General features: G+C 42.8%; 1 protein-coding gene across 3 annotated transcripts in view; it reads left to right on the top strand.

The window, feature by feature from the left end:
• The window catches only part of LOC308295055 (ras-specific guanine nucleotide-releasing factor 2), a gene marked incomplete at both ends in the record, with an annotated part of 76,794 nt that overhangs the window by 1,324 nt on the left and 57,020 nt on the right, over window positions 1-18,450 (top strand). For all 3 annotated transcript variants that reach the window (XM_080738003.1, XM_080738001.1, XM_080738002.1), the window contains 2 exons: window positions 11,483-11,589; window positions 12,940-13,087. In XM_080738003.1, coding sequence (XP_080594129.1) covers window positions 11,483-11,589; window positions 12,940-13,087 — 255 coding nt within the window. The remainder of the gene's footprint in view (window positions 1-11,482; window positions 11,590-12,939; window positions 13,088-18,450) is intronic.

Raw genomic sequence — 18,450 nt, 5'->3', positions numbered from 1 at the left:
TAACATCCTACATCTCATTAGTCCGAATTTAGTTAGGGGTAGGTTTAGGCATAGTTTTACTGAGGTTAGGTTTTGGGTTAGGTTACTGAGATTAGGGTTTGGGTTAGGTTTAGGCATAGTTTTACTGAGGTTAGGGTTAGGTTTAGGTCAAGGTTTAGGTTAGGCATAGTATTTTTCACCAGGTTAACATCACCAGATTCTGACTAATGGGATGTAGGAACAATGAGATTTCGGACCAATGCAATGGCACCTACAGAAGCTACAGTAGACCATAAATTAACTTCTTGTGGTTTTATCACTGGTGAACTTGTGGTCCACAGAGCAGGTATTGAAAATATCACTCAGCCTGCACTGCTCAATTGATTGAAGAGTTTTTACTTTTAATATATATATATATATTTTTTTTTACCACTAGCATAAAACAATACAAATATTATGGCCTGTTCTTTTTCAATCTCTAACTATACTCTATGTGAAGCTTTTTGAATATTTATTAAGCGTGAGGAATGGAAGCGGGATCTCTTTGTCGTCGCCCCCCCCCCCCCCCCCCCCCCCCCCCCCCCCCCCCTCTCTCTCTGTCTTCTCTCCATCCCTCTCTTTCCAGCTGTGCTGTTTAATTAGGGGTTATTTTTAATCCGCTCTCAGCTAAAAGCTTGTGTTTTTACCATGTAACCGTGTAACTTAGATGGCCATACGGGCTGGAAGATTAACCACAATGCAATGCAACAACACTTGGGGTTGCTCGTTGGGGCCGTGTGTGTGTGTGTGTGTGTGTGTTTGTGTGTGTGTGTGTGTGTGTGTGCATGTGTGCGTGTGTGTGTGTGTGCATGTGTGCGTGTGTGCACGTGTGCGTGTGTGCATGTGTGCGTGTGTGTGCGTGCATACAAGACTGCAATAAAAAATGAATCAAGGAGAATTCCAGAGCGACTGCTTGCTCCTGGTCCAATTCCCTGTGCGGATGGATGAGTGCAGGCACGTGCACACATAGACATGAAAGGGGGCTTGAGTCCCTGCCCCTGTATCCGTCTATAAAAAGTGCCCTCTCCAGACCATGAATGCAGTTTTCACTATGGTGAAAGAAATGCAAATGCCCCCCCCTTCCATGCCATAGCATGCATTCAAGAGAATTGCCTTGTCCAAACTCTCCTGAACTTGAATGCAGCATAATATGTTGAGAGAATTGCCCTCTGTGTAGAAATACATGCTGTAAACCACATCTCCAGTATTCACTTGATTGTGCTTAGTTTGGTGTGGTATCAAGTACCGAAAATAGCCAGTCTGCTATTTTCAATAATTTCACCAAAAGGCCCTTTTAGAAATTTCAGCCCCTGCCTCTTTAACATTCTCTGCACGTCCCTGGATGAGTGGCAAGTGTGTAGGAGAGAGGAGACCAAGTGTACTGTATGTGTATAACGATTATTAACGTATTCCATTTGTAATTCAGAGTGTACAAATGCGTCCAAAACGTGTACACTCTCCGAGTCAACCGCTTAATCCCTATGTCCTTAGTTGCCCGGAGTTCCCCAGAGGTCTACACTTGGTCCTCTCTCCTTTTTTCTCCTCTGCACCAAATGTATTTGCCAAAAATAGACGAAGATCTACGCTGAATGCTTGCCAATTTTTCGTTGAATGTTTGCCTATTATGGCATTCCAAGAAACATGGACACTGGGGTTCATGGGGCTAAATCAACACTCTCCCTCAGTCTATCTCCTGCTCTTCGCCATTGTTTTATGCAGTAGATTGAGTCTGCCGACAACCTGCAGTATCACACCCCCACATTGAACCACAGTGCACCCACACAGATAACACTGAGCCACTGCTTTTTTCTCTCACACTCTCTCGCACTCTCTGTGTTTTTGTGTGTGTGTGTGTGTGTGTGTGTGTGTGTGTGTGTGTGTGTGTGTGTGTGTGTGTGTGTGTGTGTGTGTGTGTGTGTGTGTGTGTGTGTGTGTGTGTGTCTCTTTCTCACACTCTTTGTACTCAAAAAGAGACACAAAACCCTTCAAATAACATGGAGAGCATTTACATTGGTCTGAATTGATTCAGCTGTATGTATGCATAAGAGGCCTACATATTTATCTGTGCATGGTTATCAGGCGCAACCCCTCCCTCCCCTGAAGTGTCCATCATTAATCCAAGTGGCCTATAAGTGGCACAATTCTGCCAAAGCCATGAACCACAGACAACAGTTCAGTCAAAGGTATTCACAGCCTGGAACGCCCAATGCAATGTATTTTCAGAACCCACCGGTTTCAGTATTGTGCATAATGTAGTTGTGTATGTATTAAAAAAATACATACACAACGGAAATAAGGAAATATATGCATTTCCCCCAGAGAGACCTGATCATGAACGGGCTGAACCCAGCATCTCAAGGCAGGGACTTCAAACAGGTTCAAACAAGCCTTTGTGGGCAGTTTACAAACCACCAGCAAACATTGCTGCCTATTAATGACCACTTTAAAACGACTTTCTTTCTATTGATTACACACCCCATGGAGACTTGAATTCATGGATATTCTTTAGTTTTTTCCTAACAGCTCACTGCCCGCGATGCGACGTGAGCGATGCGAGCAATGAAATCTCATTAAAATACATTTGTTTCAATTACATTTGTTTCAATGACGCACTATGTTTCAATGATCTACCGTGAGCGACAACAACGCGTTGTGCTGTGACGTCGTCCACCCCTCCTGTTTTCACTCGCGGAGCCTCTATTTGATCGAGGTTTCGTGGTGACGTCTATAGAGGTAAATGGCCATGTCCCCCCAAACACTTTATATTATTATTTATGTATTTGATTGGTTCAGGCTACGTTGCAACGCAATGGCCGACGCTCCATATGCAGACAGTATTTCGTGGGACATTGCGTTGTGTCGCTTGCGTGCAGTACACATGAGTTGTAAGACAACATTTTTTAATAGACTCTTTGTGTCTCCATAGGGAAAAAAGCAGGCTCTTTGTGTCTCCATAGGGAACCACTTCATCAAATTATTGGCTTAGGAATGCGACGAAAACAAACAATAAGTCTCTATGGGGTGTGTAGGCTAATCCATAAAAAAAAGATTTCCCTTTAATGATCAATCAAGACTAAGAGAGTGTCTGAGAAGCTGAGGGGGGATAGCATATTAGCATAGTCTGCCAAATTACAAAAATGCAGACCCACAGGCCACAAAGCTCACAGCACCTTTGTGAGCTTGCCATTTTCAGCATGTGACATCATCGTAGGCCTACAACAAAATACAAATTGGCCTTATTAGTTGAATATTGTGGTTGATAAAGTGTGTTTGACTGTAGGCACGGAAGGGAAGCAGTCTCCTTCCTGGTTGCAGCCCCTGCAAGAAAAAAAGAAACATGTGACACTTTACATTAGTTTTGCTTGTCAGATCTGACTTCCTGGTGGATGTGTGATTGCATGTGCTCCATTTCTAGCCTCACTGAGCCTATCAAGGACTACTTATAAGTGCCCGCTGTTTTTGTGCAGTACCCTTTGATTGCTCATTAAGAGAATGTGTTCTCATAAACTGATGATGCATTATTTTGTTATGAAATCACCTTCTTTATATTGCTCCGATTTGTTCAAATCGTTTTCAAACTAAAACATAATGCCTTAATTGTTAGGCTATTTATGCACCTGCTTGTCGTTCATGCATTGACATTGGATATGTCCTTTTATTTTATGGCTGCTGGTTTAAAATCCTAGCACAACCTTTGATGTGCACATGATGTGTGTATCTTAATTAGCCCTCATTTGGAAGTTCCAGTAGTTATAAACACTCCTCAGAATGTTGCCTTTTCACGTCGCCCGCACTAACATCTACCCTTACACCCTGGGCTGCTTTCCATTTCCCCCCACTGTTTATGCAAAGTGTTATGATCATTATGAAATGTAATCATGTCAGATCAGAAAATTATCGACATTTGCAGTGTTGCCCTATGCGGATTCTGCGAGTGACGAGTGGTGAAAATGAATATGCTGTTTGAATAATATGTTGGTATTATGTGCTGGAGTGTCCATGCATCTATCTCTCTGCCTAGAGGCTGCAAAAGATGAAGTGCAAAAGGGATGCAGGGATCCATTTCTTGTCCACAGTTGAATCAAATCTTAAGGCGATTATGGCTCTAATGTTGAAATGATTTCTCTAGGGGGGATTCGGGATTCTTCAAATGAGTGTTGGCGATATGAGCACATAATGGGAAAAGGGCACTGTGCTTTTGGTGACTGTATTTCGTACACAGCAGAAAACTTTAAACCAATTAAAAAATCCTTCCTACTTCTAAGACTTGCTGCTCAGAGTCTGCCTCAGGTTAGGTAGTGCCTGGGGTCAGAATAATGCATTAGTCACTTACACACACACACACACACTCACACTCACACCAATCAATAGAGCATCGCAGTGAGGTGTCGGAACCAAGCTGGCCATTCATTTTGATCATAGGGTTTTTCATTATCAGCCACAAAGTCGTAGCAACTCAATGTACACTTACCACTAGGCTGGTGGTTGTAAAATGGTTCTATATGTTCCTGTAGAACCCCCGAGTATGTATGCAATCACTCTAGTTTTAGTGAAAACCTGTTTTGATCAAGATCGCACGGAGAAGAACTGCATTTCCCATACTGCTAAACATGTACATCCGGTGAAATCGACGTCTGTGATTGGTCTAGCTTCTTCTTCTTTCACATATCTTGCGGTTACCGCGGAAGTAGCTACTGCTCCCTGTCTGCCCGGCAGATTATTGCACTTCAGCAGAACTCCGTGAGCAAGTGTCGTTCTTTTACAAATATGATGCACTGTGTTAAAGATGACGATAAGAGCGTCCGCTATTTTCCGTGGATTTGTTTTGTCACTTCGCTTCTCAGTCTGGTCATGATTCAGTTGATTCGTATTTCCGAACAGCCAATACACACTGGTGTATTTGTCCTGCCCCGCACCACATACTGTACCAATAAGAAGCCATGGTTAGTTTCCATTCGTTTTCTATGTCCCACCTCCCTTGGAGATAGGAGGCTGGCCAAACTGAGAAGCGAAGTGACAAAACAAATCCACAGAACGTAGCGTAGCAGGCTGGTACCCAGGCTAGAAACATGTGCTCCAGTGCTCTTGTTATACAACTTATGCCCTCCTACAACTCAGGGTTGCAGGGCTACCCCAACAATTCCTCCTCATTTAGATTTTTGTGTACCAGCTACATATTATAAGTAATGAATTTGTACATTTAAATGACAGTATTTGTCATGTCATCATTTGAAAGTTCAATGTCAATAAACAACATTTAAACAACTATTTGTACGACAATTCACTAAAATCACGGTAGCCCTATAGTAAAGTTTTTTCCAACACAGCAGCTTGAACAAAGTACCACAGTGCATAACAACAGAGAGGGACTCTTGTAAGCATTTTTGTGTTCATCAATCTTGTCATTTTGCTTGCTACATTTTAAAATCCTTAAGCATGAAAAGTTTGAAAACAACCAAAACTAATTTTGGAAATATCTTACATTTTCCAACTCTTTTCTCCAAAATGTACCGAAAACCGTGACGCACAACACATGACGCAAGGGATTTTCTATCTATACTATAATTTTGCGAATGTCTGAGTGAGTGAGTGAGTGAGTGAGTGAGTGAGTGTCTGTCTGTCTGTCTGTCACAGCGTTTCTCCTCGGTGGCTGGAGCAATTGATCTGAAATCGCATCACCATCAGCATATGAACACACCTGACATAACTGTGAAGCCCGTTTGTCACTTTCACAAATCGTATGCTGTATATTAGCATTTTTATGGTGTATCTATATCTATTTAGCCTACAGTACCTTTTGTGACCACACATGTTAAGGGAGGGGCGCTGTTGTTCAGGCCATGCACAATCACACACAAACCCACACACACACACACACACACACGGGGGGGGGGAGTGTGTGTGTGTGTGTGTGTGTGTGCAGGCGGGCGGGCGGGCGGGGGGGGGGGGGGGGGAACCACAGTATCTCTGTAGCCATTAATGTAATGGGTATTTCTTACATTGATGCTCCTACATATTATCATGCAAGCACCAGTTAAAGTTACTTTCCATCCCTCATCCCTCATCCCACATCCCATAACCCAGACACTGCACATCATTTCGGAGCTCATATCTTTGAACGGGTAAGGGCTAGTTACTGTAAAAAAAAGAAAAGTGCGTGCCCTATATTGTGTCAGTGTCATGCTCCATGCTGCATGGTGTGTCACACATTCACCTGTGCCATCGTCAATTTGTCATTTCACTTTCTTTTGTCAGTTCTTTACATGAGAATGACGACATTCAAGGTGAGCCATAGCCTTGTTCCCAGCCTTTCCTCATCTCTGAGGAGAAATGTCTGCTTCCGAGTCCCGACCTAATGCAGAGTGCATCTATGGGCAGGGACCATGCACTCTCTTGTATGTAGCCTACTACACAGGTCTCATGTACAGGGAATGTAAACAGTTCTGTAAAGCCTCAACATAACTTCCTTGGGCAGCACTTCTGCCAAATTCAAGTACTTCCGAAAGAAAGAAAACATCCCACCTTTAGTAAAGAGAGGAGGAGGGGAGCATCTATCCTCCCACTGTTAATCCCTGATCACTGTGTTGTGCTGTCGCAGGCACTGCTCGTAACTGTTACAGTAGGCTACATATATAATCACATGTAAATATGTGTTTTTGCATGTCTTATGTGTGTTTATGGCCTGTATCAATGGCGTTGTTTGTTTGTGTGCTTCTGAGAATGTGTAGATGTGGAGGTCCCACAGTTTGTGAGCGTGTTTTTAGGAGGAAGCGAACAGCATGGAGAGCAATGGCAACGGCAACAGTGTCACAAGGGGGGGGGGGGGGGGGGGGAGTGGGACTGAGTTACTAGGGCCCAAAGTGGAGGGGCCCTAATTATTTTATACTTTAGCTATTGAAAAATAGCAGATCTACAAGTTCACAGATCTGCTATTTTTGAAAAGTCGTGAAAATGTGTGCAAATCTTTGAATATATGTACTTTTCAAGCGAACATTTGTAACTCAAATGTTGCTTCTGGGGGGTCTCTAGAACTAAATATTTTGAGATGGGGGTCTGTGGCCAAATACATATCATTTTGGGGGTCCTTCACATGAAAATATTTGAGCACCACTGACATAGAAACATAGGTTTTTCAAAAAACCTCAGAAGGATTTGAAATATTCAGACGCACATATCTGATATTTTTCAATAGTTAAAGCACAAAATGTGAGTGAATCCTTGTACCCAGGGCCCAGCGTGACACCTCTGCAACAGGGTTTGGGCTGTTGATTGCCACATTAGCTGATGCACCATCAACAGAGTGCATTGGTTATTATGTGTAGAGTATCTCTACTGTCACTTGTATCTCTTCAGTTTGTATCTCTGCAGATATTTTTGTTTTATTTGGTTATTTTGCTTTGGTGTGGACAGCTTATTATTCCTTATCTCTGCCTGATTGGCCTGTTATGTTTCTCACTACAGCTTGTGCGCTGTATCAGTACGTTTTCTTTTGCTTAACACAGCTGTTGAACTCCATGTTATATCTCTCTGCGATGCTCATCATGTTTGTCTTACAGGAATCAAGAAGCATGGAGTAACGACACTATCATAGTGTGTAGTTTGGCGATAGGGCCTTTCTGTGTGGAGTTTGCATGTTCTCCCCGTGTCTCCTAGGGTATATGCCCTCACAAAAACATGCAGTAGTCCTGGTTTATATACTACCTCCCCCTAGCCAGCCAGGTGCTCCCCAATTCCCCTGGCGCGGCTGGGGGAGAGCGGAAACCAGGACTACAGGTTAGGTAGTTGGCACTGGGTGAGAAAATGGGTTGCAAAATATATATATTAAAAAAAAATATATATATATATATATATATATATATATATATATATATAGTGTGTACATAGTGCATAGTAGAACAACTGGAGCCATTACTACTTACTGCTGCTGGTTTAATGATCTCTCCGTCCTACAGATTAGCATTTTATAGACCTGATGAATCTGTTGGATGACATGATTTTCACCCTGGATCCTCAAATTACATAATTACAGCACAGGGTTCAAAACACTTCAATGCCACTATTCCTGACAGACTGAGATAGAGAGTTGGGCAATACACTATAAATCCTAAGTGTTCATCTACTGTAATTCGGGACTTCAGAGTTGTTAGTTGCTATTCCAGTTCCTGATTATTAGTGGACCCACACCATGATTCAATCATATCTTTTTTTTAATAATATGTCTTTTAAATAGGCCTATTTTATTACTGTAATTTGCAGATGCGACCTGTTAATCTCTGTTGCTACAAAACAATAATCTAACGTCCCAGCAGTAGACTTTGACCATATAGCTTCATCAGGAGTCCTTATGTTGAATCTACAATATATGTACAGTATCTACTGTATGTACTGGGTGAACTGTGTTTGTGTGTATGGGGGGGGGGCTACAGCAACCAAGTCATTGTTTCAGCTCTCATGACTTCTTCCACCTATTCAGCACCTCAAGGGACTTTCTGATAAGTGACCTGAACTCATTATGAGTGTGCGTGCCCTCCATTATGCCCGTGTCATGCTCTGAGTCCATGCTGCATGGTGTGTCACACATTCACTGCCACGATATCAGTTTGTCAGCCTGCACTTAACTAAATCGTCCTTTACATGAGAATGAAGACACTCCAGGTGAACGGTAAAGAGACTCTTGTGACAAGTGTGTGTGTGTGTGTGTGTGTGTGTGTGTGTGTGTGTGTGTGTGTGTGTGTGTGTGTGTGTGTGTGTGTGTGTGTGTGCGTGCGTGCATGTGCGTGTATGTGTGTCTTTCTTCACTCTCCCGACACGATAAATGAAATTTCTTACAGTAGACTGAAGGGCCCTGGGGGACAGAGAGGACAGTGGAGCTGATTTGAAGAGTGAGCGACTAGCGAGACAGCAGTGCTGAATGGTGCTGTGTTCTAGGGGAGGTAACATGTTTACAGAGAGCGAGAGAGAGAGAGATAGAACATTGAAGTAGCACTCTGGACCAGTGTAGAGCTCTTCATACGTTTGTTCTCCCCTACATCATGGGAGGTGCAAAACTAGACACCCAACAACCATGATGGTGGTTGGTGGACTGCTGTGTTATAATGCTGCCATCATTACATGGAATGCCCATAGGTGCCATGCAATGTGATTTTACATATTTATATGCATTCCCCAAATCCTGCTCTTCTCTATGTACTGTTAGGCCTACGCCTTTTGATGCGTGAAATGGCAGGATAAATCAATCAAGGCTTAAATAGAGAATCGGTGCGCAAAGACATGGCACAGGAGCCTGATAGTGTGTTGCCATGGAAATATTATCTTGTTAGGTGGTGACATGGTTTAGAAATATGTACTCCGTTAAGAAATGTTATGTAACATCTCCCTCTCTCTCACTTTATTTCACTCTCTCTGTTGTCTCTCCTGCTCTCATTTATATATATATATATATATATATATATATATATATATCTGTGTCAAAGAGTGGAGCGCGAATTGTTGTGGACGTAATGAAATGCGGCCCTTCACTTCAGTGAATCAAAACGACAAGGCGCACACTACAAAGCTGCAGTAAGGGACGAGGTTGGAGCCAGCATAGGCAGTGTGTGTGTGTGTGTGGGGGGGGGGGGGGGTTCTGTAACCTTGGTGATGGTGTGGTGGTCTCTGCAGCCCATCCCCACTCCCAGGAGAAATGCCTCCTCTGGGTTCAGTTATGCCTGATTTATGCTTGGTTTTACATTGTGTTTTGCAGCGAACATAGCAGATCTACAAGCTCAACACCTCGCATAGATTGGCTATTTTCAGTGGGTGCACATTCACAAGTATATATAAATCACCCTTTAGGGTTTGTTCAGCTGAACCCTTTTACCGTTGGTGATGGGAATCTCAGGCTGGATGGGTGGACAGAAACGAACATACAAAGGGACAAGGAAAGCTGGAGAAAGGAGGTTTGACGAGAAGATAAGTGAGGATGGCTCGGGGAGAACGGGGGCAGAGGAGTGGGCGGAGAGGTGAAGTGAAAAGAGAGAGAGAGAGAGAGAGAGGGAGGGAGAGAGGAGGAAAGCGGTGGGTGGATGAAGAGAGGAGGAGGAGGAGGAGGGGAGAGAGTCCACGCACAGTGCAGTTCTGCTCTCCCTTCTCTCACTAAGAATAGGAGCTCTTCTGGTAACCCAGCGCCCCAGGACATGACCGCTTGAATAAAAGCCTCTATCGTTTTCATGTAATGCCTGGTGTGTGTGTGTGTGTGTGTGTGTGTGTGTGTGTGTGTGTGTGTGTGTGTGTGTGTGTGTGTGTGTGTGTGTGTGTGTGTGTGTGTGTGCACGTTCGTGCATGCATGCATGCATGCATGTGCGTGCACATGCGTGCACTGGATGTGTCTGTCGGCTCTGGGGAAGTAGGTTAAAGGCAGATACTCGTCAGAATAATAGGAGAGATGAAGAAGAAATGAATGAGAGAGAGAGGAGGGGGGGGATTAGGGAGGGGGGACTAGGAAGAGGGTCTAATTGATGGTAGTAATAAGGGGGGAAGGGATTGACAGGCAAAACTAACATTTAAACCCTTATACTTCATCCTAATAGTGAAAGAAATAGCTAATCAAGTTCACAACGTGATTGTGTTGTGAGTTTGTAGATCTGTTATTTTAACTATTTAATACTAATAATAATTGCGACCGTCAGGTTGCAAGTTACTATGAAAACCTCCACCGGCTGTCTGTCAGTCTGTCCGTCACGTCACATCACGTCACATCATGTCATGTCAGACTTTTGGCCCTACTCTTATCTCCGGCACCGTTGCCCCTATATGCCAAACTTTGCACACACACTCCTTGGCTGCCAAACCACAACCTCCTCCCCTGATTTCTCACATGCCCCTCTTCTAGCGCCACCATGAGGTTGATAAGGCCAATTTGTGCATACATGCGACCTAGGGAGTCTTACTGGTAATAATAAATAGAGATGCCATGGTTATGTGGTTAAGTCTTGTGTAAGTGAGCTCATCACTCTGTCATCTGCCCGTCCTCCCATGTTTTGAACCCATCTCAAGCACTACAGTATGTTGCTACTGCATTAAGGACCATGGCATTTTATGGAGGAGGAACAGGCAACAGAATATAATATACTCACATGCATTACAACTTCACGGAGAGAAGAAGTTCCTGAGGTTTGATTTAATATGGGTGCTCTTGGTCTGGTGCTCTGCTCTAGTCAAAGACAGCATCTGCAATGGAACTAACAATATCAATAATTGAAAAAATGTATTTGTCATGCCAATCTTTCATTTTATCAGTGTTTTTGGCCTACATAAAAAAATATCATCCATAATAAACTTGGGTTGCACTTGACTTTGACTGGATGGACAGACTGACTGACAGAGTGGTTGATACTGAGCTGCATGATTGCAACTAAAAAGTAAATATTGATAAAGAAAGACAGTTTTGTCAATTTGTGTCAACTCGATTTTGTTTCTTCTGCAGCACTACTTCCTCATTGTGTTCGGACATGACGGGCAGAAGCCTCTGGAGCTACGGACGGAGGAGGAGAATGAATGTGATGAATGGGTGGAGGCCATACAACAGGCCAGGTATACTTCAGCTTGCCTGTCCTTTGTTCGTTGTTATGTTTTGTTTGTCCAAGTCCAAGGACCACGATAGAAATATATCTTTGACTTCATTGGGTTTCCTCATTGATGTTTTATTTTTGTGAAAAGCATGTGTTTTACTTTTAAAGCTGCTTAGAGGAGAAGGCCTTATGTACACCTACAAGGACAGGTGCGTTGGAACAGTGGCGTTGAGAATTGGAGAGAAGGAGTCTTCACTCAAATACATTTATTACAACGTTTCGGTCGTTCAGACCTTCATCAGGCAGCCTGATGAACCTAGCATCTGTCTAAATCAGTGGTTTTCAACCTTTTTCATATAAAGGACCAGATTTAGCCTCTCAGACCCAAATTGTAGAAAATGTTATTATCGTTGGATAAGATTTTGTCCACAATTCCATGCTGCATTGATCCATACCATATGAGAGATAAAACAGGCAATCTGATCAAAATGAAAATTCTTCTACATTCTCTAATTGTGTAGTAAATTAGGTAAGGCAGATGAAAGCATAAAATGAAATCAATAAGGTCCATTTGGTTACCAACTCTCCATCATTTAGCTGGGGACCACCTGGAACCCCCTCAAGGACCACTGGTGGTCAAACAAATGTATCGGTCGTGTTTGGACCCCGATGTCGGCATTGGACATCAGTCATTATCTCCCCAATGTATCGGTCATTTTTATAATTAACTTTAGACCACCATTTGATGACATTTTGCCACTCAGACCCAAAACTTAGAATATATTGTTGTTGCCCGTTGTTGATCAATTTGGTTTCATTTTACACTCATGAGTTAAAGATCTTATAAGGGTTAATTTGGTTATAATTATGATTACAAAACATCGGTTAAACATTGGCAATTGGTGGTCTAGCACTCTCCATTGGCAAACATCAGCATCGGTCCAAAAATATGGCATCGGTCATGCTCTAATCTGCACAGTAAAGTAGCACCAAGAAGGGATGTAAGTTGTTGTTTATTGTACAAACAAAAAGGTACTTCTTGGTTCCAGTCCTGGACAGTGGAATGGACACATAGTCTAATCCCGAGATTTAATTTAAGTCAGAAACTCTGAGTATGGACCAGAGCTAGTCTAGTATTCTAACAGCTAGCTGCTAGCTCACAGCTAGCTCACTGCACTGTTTAACCTCTTATAAGCTTTGGAAAGTTTGTACTCAAAACAAAAACAAACCATGTACACTGTACATGGTTTGTTTTCATTTTGAGTACAGTATATTGATTTTGCACTGTCATAACTTTTCCCCTCATTCATCTGTATTCTTTTGTAGTACTCTTGGGGTAATCTTTTGGGTACTACTCGTATGTATTTTTCAGTTATTCTGACATCATCATTGAGCGCGAGGTGTTGATGCAGAAGTACATCCACCTCGTCCAGATAGTGGAGACGGAGAAGGTGGCAGCCAATCAGCTCCGCACGCAACTCGAGGACCAGGACACCGAGATTGAGAGGCTGAAAGCAGAGGTACAGTAAAGGCCCTTTTCCATTGCAAGGAGGAACCAGAACTTTCCAGAACCTGAACCAAATTTTTTGGTTCTGGTTTTGTTTCCATTGCGCATGACCCGGTTTCAGATGAGGTCCCAGGAACCTTTTTGGGGTCCTGCTCCTGAGGTAGAACTAAACTTGAGTTCTGGGAACTTATGGGCGGGGCCAGCAGCGTTGCTCCTCTCAATTCTGGACCTTCCCGGTTAGGTCTGGTTATATGCAAACAAAAGCAGAACTTGGTCCCGGAATTTCACGGGTTCTGGAAAGTTCTTGTTCTAGTTTTCGGTCGGCCCTACAGTGGAAATGGGGCTTTAGTAGGCCACTGGTTCTCAAACCAGGACTCCCAAATTTATTTATGAATTTGACCATGGAGCCTCATCTGAACATATTGTGACAGGGATCCCCTATACAAGATTTGTGTTGTTACAGTATGTTTCTAAAACATATATTCCAGATTTTGTTTTTAAAATAGCAGATCTGAGCTTGTAGATCGATGTGTATACAGTAGGTTAAACTGTTAAGTGGTTAAGCTGATTTTGATGCTACGTCAACTAATTTAGCTGGGGACCCGCTGGCACTCCCTCAAAGACCCCAGGGGGTCCCCGGACCCCACTTTGAGAACCACTGCAGTATGCTATGCACACTCTCTTCCTGCTTTCTGGCAGCCTGCTCTGGTCTCCTTGGCAATGACGCCTCTACACACCGGCAAACACACACACACACACACACACACACACACACACACACACACACACACACACACACACACACACACACACACACAAATGCCCCCATATGCCCACTTGTAGAGCTCCATGCAGATCAGTCTTGTGCCACAATCATGCAGCGATCTGAACAGAACCACATGTATACACTGTGTGTGTGTGTGTGTGTGTGTGTGTGTGTGTGTGTGTGTGTGTGTGTGTGTGTGTGTGTGTGTGTGTGTGTGTGTGCGTGCGTGCATGTGTGTGTTTATGGTAGCCCTGTGGCTACTGATGAGTGGGCGGGGGCATCAGTCAGTCAGCTCAGAGTGTAGGAGGCCTGGCTCAGCAGAGACAGCCCATTGGCACCCTTTAAAAACACCTGCCAAGCCGCTACGCTTATCCAGCGTAGCACGTTGGCCACTCGGCCATCACGGCAGCAAGATAAATCTGAACTGCACCTCACAGACTGACTCACACACTCACACACATGCACATTTTAACAACGATACGCATCACAATACATGGTTGACGATACGATACATGGACGATATTGGTTCATTCATGGGGATACAATACGATTCGATTCAATGATTTAAAATCGATATAGTAACTATTTAGCAAAGAAATTATATCTGTGTGAAACGTGTCAATAGTGCATGTTTTTAAGGGAAAAATCTATTATTAAGGATATAAATAAGTAAACACTCTGATTCTCTAGCGAATACATGGACATTAAACATATGGAAAACTTGCACCTTGACCTGAACACAGAGATTACACACATTTATACAATCAATTATTTGCACTGCAAAACGATTCAATACCGATTCTGCATTGTAAAACGATACCGATACGATACAAAGCTAAAACGGTACGATATTTTGCTTTTGCAAACGATATAGTAGATCATTGCAAATTAAAATCGATTTTTTGATTCAGTTACTATATCGTTACACCCCTAACAAACACACATGCCCGCACACATAAGCACGCACACACAGTACTGGCCTCTATATCATCATTAATCAGAACTGATTAGATTACTTCAGCACACACAATGACAAAAGAACACACACATAGTACACACAACTGACAGCAGGTAATTAAAGGTTTATGCAAATTCAATCAAGGCTCCGCTTTCTTGTATGAAACACTGACCTTAATGAGTAGGAGTTGCACACCTGAGATGAAGTGTGCAGAAACTATATACTATACTGTAGCTAGACAGAGAGAGAGAGAGAGAGAGAGAGAGAGAGAGAGAGAGAGAGAGAGAGAGAGAGAGAGAGAGCATGCGCGTGAGTGTGAGTGTGTCATTGTGCATTGTGCGTGTGTGTACAGTACAGACAGTACATGCGCGTGTGCAGTATGTGTAACTTATTATTGCACTGTGGCATCAGAATGACTTCAGCATGCATTGGCAATTTGGATGGCTGTGAGGGATAGTTTCTCACGTGCTGTGACACAGCGGTAGATACATTGGACAGGAAGTGGTACCTATTTGGAATCATGAGGAGATAATAGCCTGATGTAGTACTTGCTCTGGCTTATCTCTCTCCCAGGGTTTTTCTGTCTGTAAAGAGCTGGTCGCCAGAAGCCATCGCAGATTCATTTATAATGTACAGGTGGTTAATAGAGATTGAATTCTAGTTCATGCAGCTGCTTGGCTCTAGGTGGAAGCTGCTCGCTTTGCAGGGCCAACTTGATGACATCTTCTTGAGTCACGGCTCTATTGTCATTGCCAATTTTCTGCCCCTCAGCTTCGTGCCAGCTACTTGCGGGCATTTTTATGTGCAGGATTTATTTTGGTGCGTTAAGTGTAGGAACGAAAGAATAACAACACCCTTTGTTATGTGTGAAGGCACTTAGGCTGTTTACATCGGGGAGTATTGTAAATCTCAGAGCAACAAGTGTGGCAAATACATGCCCTGCTCCGCGGCGCGCCTGCCTGTACCTCATTGGTAGCAGCATGTGATGTTCGATGCTGATAATGAAGCAACAACAGATATTTCACATTAGGACACATCTGCTTGTGTAATGGGGTTAGTCATGAATAAAGGATTAGAGTTCGAGCACCAGTGTTGAGCCTTCTCATTAAAACACACTTTGTGTTTGCATACTGTATATGTGCGCGTGTGCGTGTGTGTGTTTCTCTCTGATCATGAATAATGAAACCTAACTAGAAACGGTATAGCAGCCAGTGACAATGTGTTATTTGCAGCCATTCCAGCGATGCAGTGAGTGAAGGAGGAAATGCAGAGAGTTGTGAGGCCGAACACTGCTTTTGTTTCATCTTTCACATTACTGTCTGGGAGTTTCCCCCTGGAGATGAAGAAAGTTTTAATTTATTTATTTTGTATTGAATTGAATGAAACAGTGCTGTGTGATCAGAGCCCCAGGATAGAACACATGAGGCAACAGTGGAACATAGTGCTCATTTTTAACCACTGCTGTTTCCCTATCTTCTTCAAAGGAAGCTGGAGTTACCAAGGAAACCTGGCTCCTCCTGATACGAGTTGAATTTGGAGCTTTGTTTTGTTTAGTTGTGCAAAAAAATTATAATAATTGCGAACAAAGGTCGCAGTTTAGTATGAAAAACGGCAAATCATGTCTCCGTCCGGACTTCTGTCCGTGTACGCTTTTTTACGGTCTATGGGTATGACGCTCTGACATCACGCTCTGACATCACTGTGATGTCAGGGGAACCACACTAACAGAATCCCTTTTATGCCCTTATATGGAGATCCCTGATGTCATCAATATTAAGCCCATATCTAACAGGACTTCATATGGGAATGCCCATATACAGCATGGAGGAAGACAGCCTATATCTGTGTGGCTGGTTCTACAGACAGGGATCTCCATATATGGGCATAAAAGGGATTGTATGTATGATGTCAGATGTCATAGACGTCATAGGACTTTCACATAAGTGAGTAAGCATGTTTGGGGTCTCATAGCATATCTCCATATACAGTACATGGATCTCCATATACGGGTACCAGGGCTCTCCATATATGGGTAACTGGTTCGATACATCACTGGCCAGATGGCCAAGACAAGGTATTCTTATTGCATGTATATGTGTGTATGTGTACCAGTATGTGTATATGTTCTTGTGTAGTTAGTCACCTCAGACATTTTTTATAAAGGGTTTTCTATTATTTAGTACTAGGGTTTCAAGCCAATAAAAAGAGTAGAGCAGGGGTCTTCAACGTTTTCAGGCCAAGGACCCCATAGCTGAGAGAGAGATGAAGCAGGGACCCCCTCTACATATTGTATAAATGTGTGATGCAGATTTTCATCGATTTCATATATAGATTCAATAGACTTAGTCTGACAGCACTGTCATCAGTCTATGTTGAATTCATGTTAATGTGTATTTCCAGACATCTACTTAAATCGTCGATATTTTGTAAACTTACTTGACCTTTCACTATGTACTTGGTCTGCTCTTTTTTACCTCTACACCAATCCTAATTGCAGAAAATAGCCGATCTGCTATTTTTGGTTAAAGTTTTTCTCGGAATAGGGATGCGAGGGTTCAAGTTGTTCATTTAAAATAATTATCCTATCACACAACGATTTGGTGGCCCCCCCCTGTTGTAACTCTAAGGACCCCCTAGGGGTCCCGGACCCCCTGTTGAAGACCCCTGGAGTAGAGTGTTTCAACTGGTTTTCCTAATGCTATTTTAAGTGGTCTTTGTTCTGCATAATATTTCATGTGGCTCATATCTGCTCCAGTTCTGAGCATTCTGAGTTAGCCATGGATGGAGGGCTTCCGTTTCTTTCAGCGAGGATATGTCACATGGTGTACAGTATATATACACAGTATAACGTCGTTGTCGGGCGGAAACCTTGTATCTCCAAGTTTCAAATTTGTACATTCTTTAGCAAAGTAAAGCCTTGCTTCATCATACAAGGCTGTCGCACAAAAGTAGTGAAAACAGCACACAATGCCTTGTGTGCTTGTAGATCGGCTGTTTCCACTAGTTAAAATACTAGTTACAATACAAAACTAACGGTTTTGGACATAGAAGGTTTCCACCCGACAACGACGATAATATACATTTCAGCCTTTAATATATTATATTAAAGTCTGAAATTATATTGCCTGAGGAAAGAGCTGTCCTTGCTGGAAAGAGCAGGTGTAAAAAAACATTGCATGGCATTTTCATGTTCTAATATGGATGTTCTGACAACTCAACAAGTTTGACACTCAAAAGAGCTGCCCCCTGCACCCTCACAGTCACCAGGGTTAAAACCACTCTCAAAACACAGCTGTGCAGACACTTTGTTTTACCTTTCTTTTATAGTTTAACCTTTATTAATATTATTTATAAAGAAAATCCTAGTAAAGTCGTTTTTATCTTGTTCTGTAAAGCGACTTTGAGTAACTAGAAAAGCACTGTATGAATTATTATCATTATTACTGTGTAAAAAAAGAGCTACAGCTCACTCGACAGCACTACAAGTTTTTCTTTCTGTGTGTCTTACAATAGTGAGGAGTTTTTATTTTTAAGAATCTCATCTGTGTGGCAGCGCTGCCCTTCCCAGATCAACCCCATCCAGCCGCAAACACATGCAAGCCTTCATTTGCCTACCCTGTCACAAGCTGATAACGCACAATTGTGGTTTATG

Source organism: Nannobrachium achirus, assembly GCF_963921795.1.
Source record: "Nannobrachium achirus genome assembly, chromosome: 12".
Classification (NCBI taxonomy): Eukaryota; Metazoa; Chordata; class Actinopteri; order Myctophiformes; family Myctophidae; genus Nannobrachium; species Nannobrachium achirus.
Note: the sequence above shows the minus strand (reverse complement) of the source record. Positions and strands in the feature narration are given on the sequence as shown.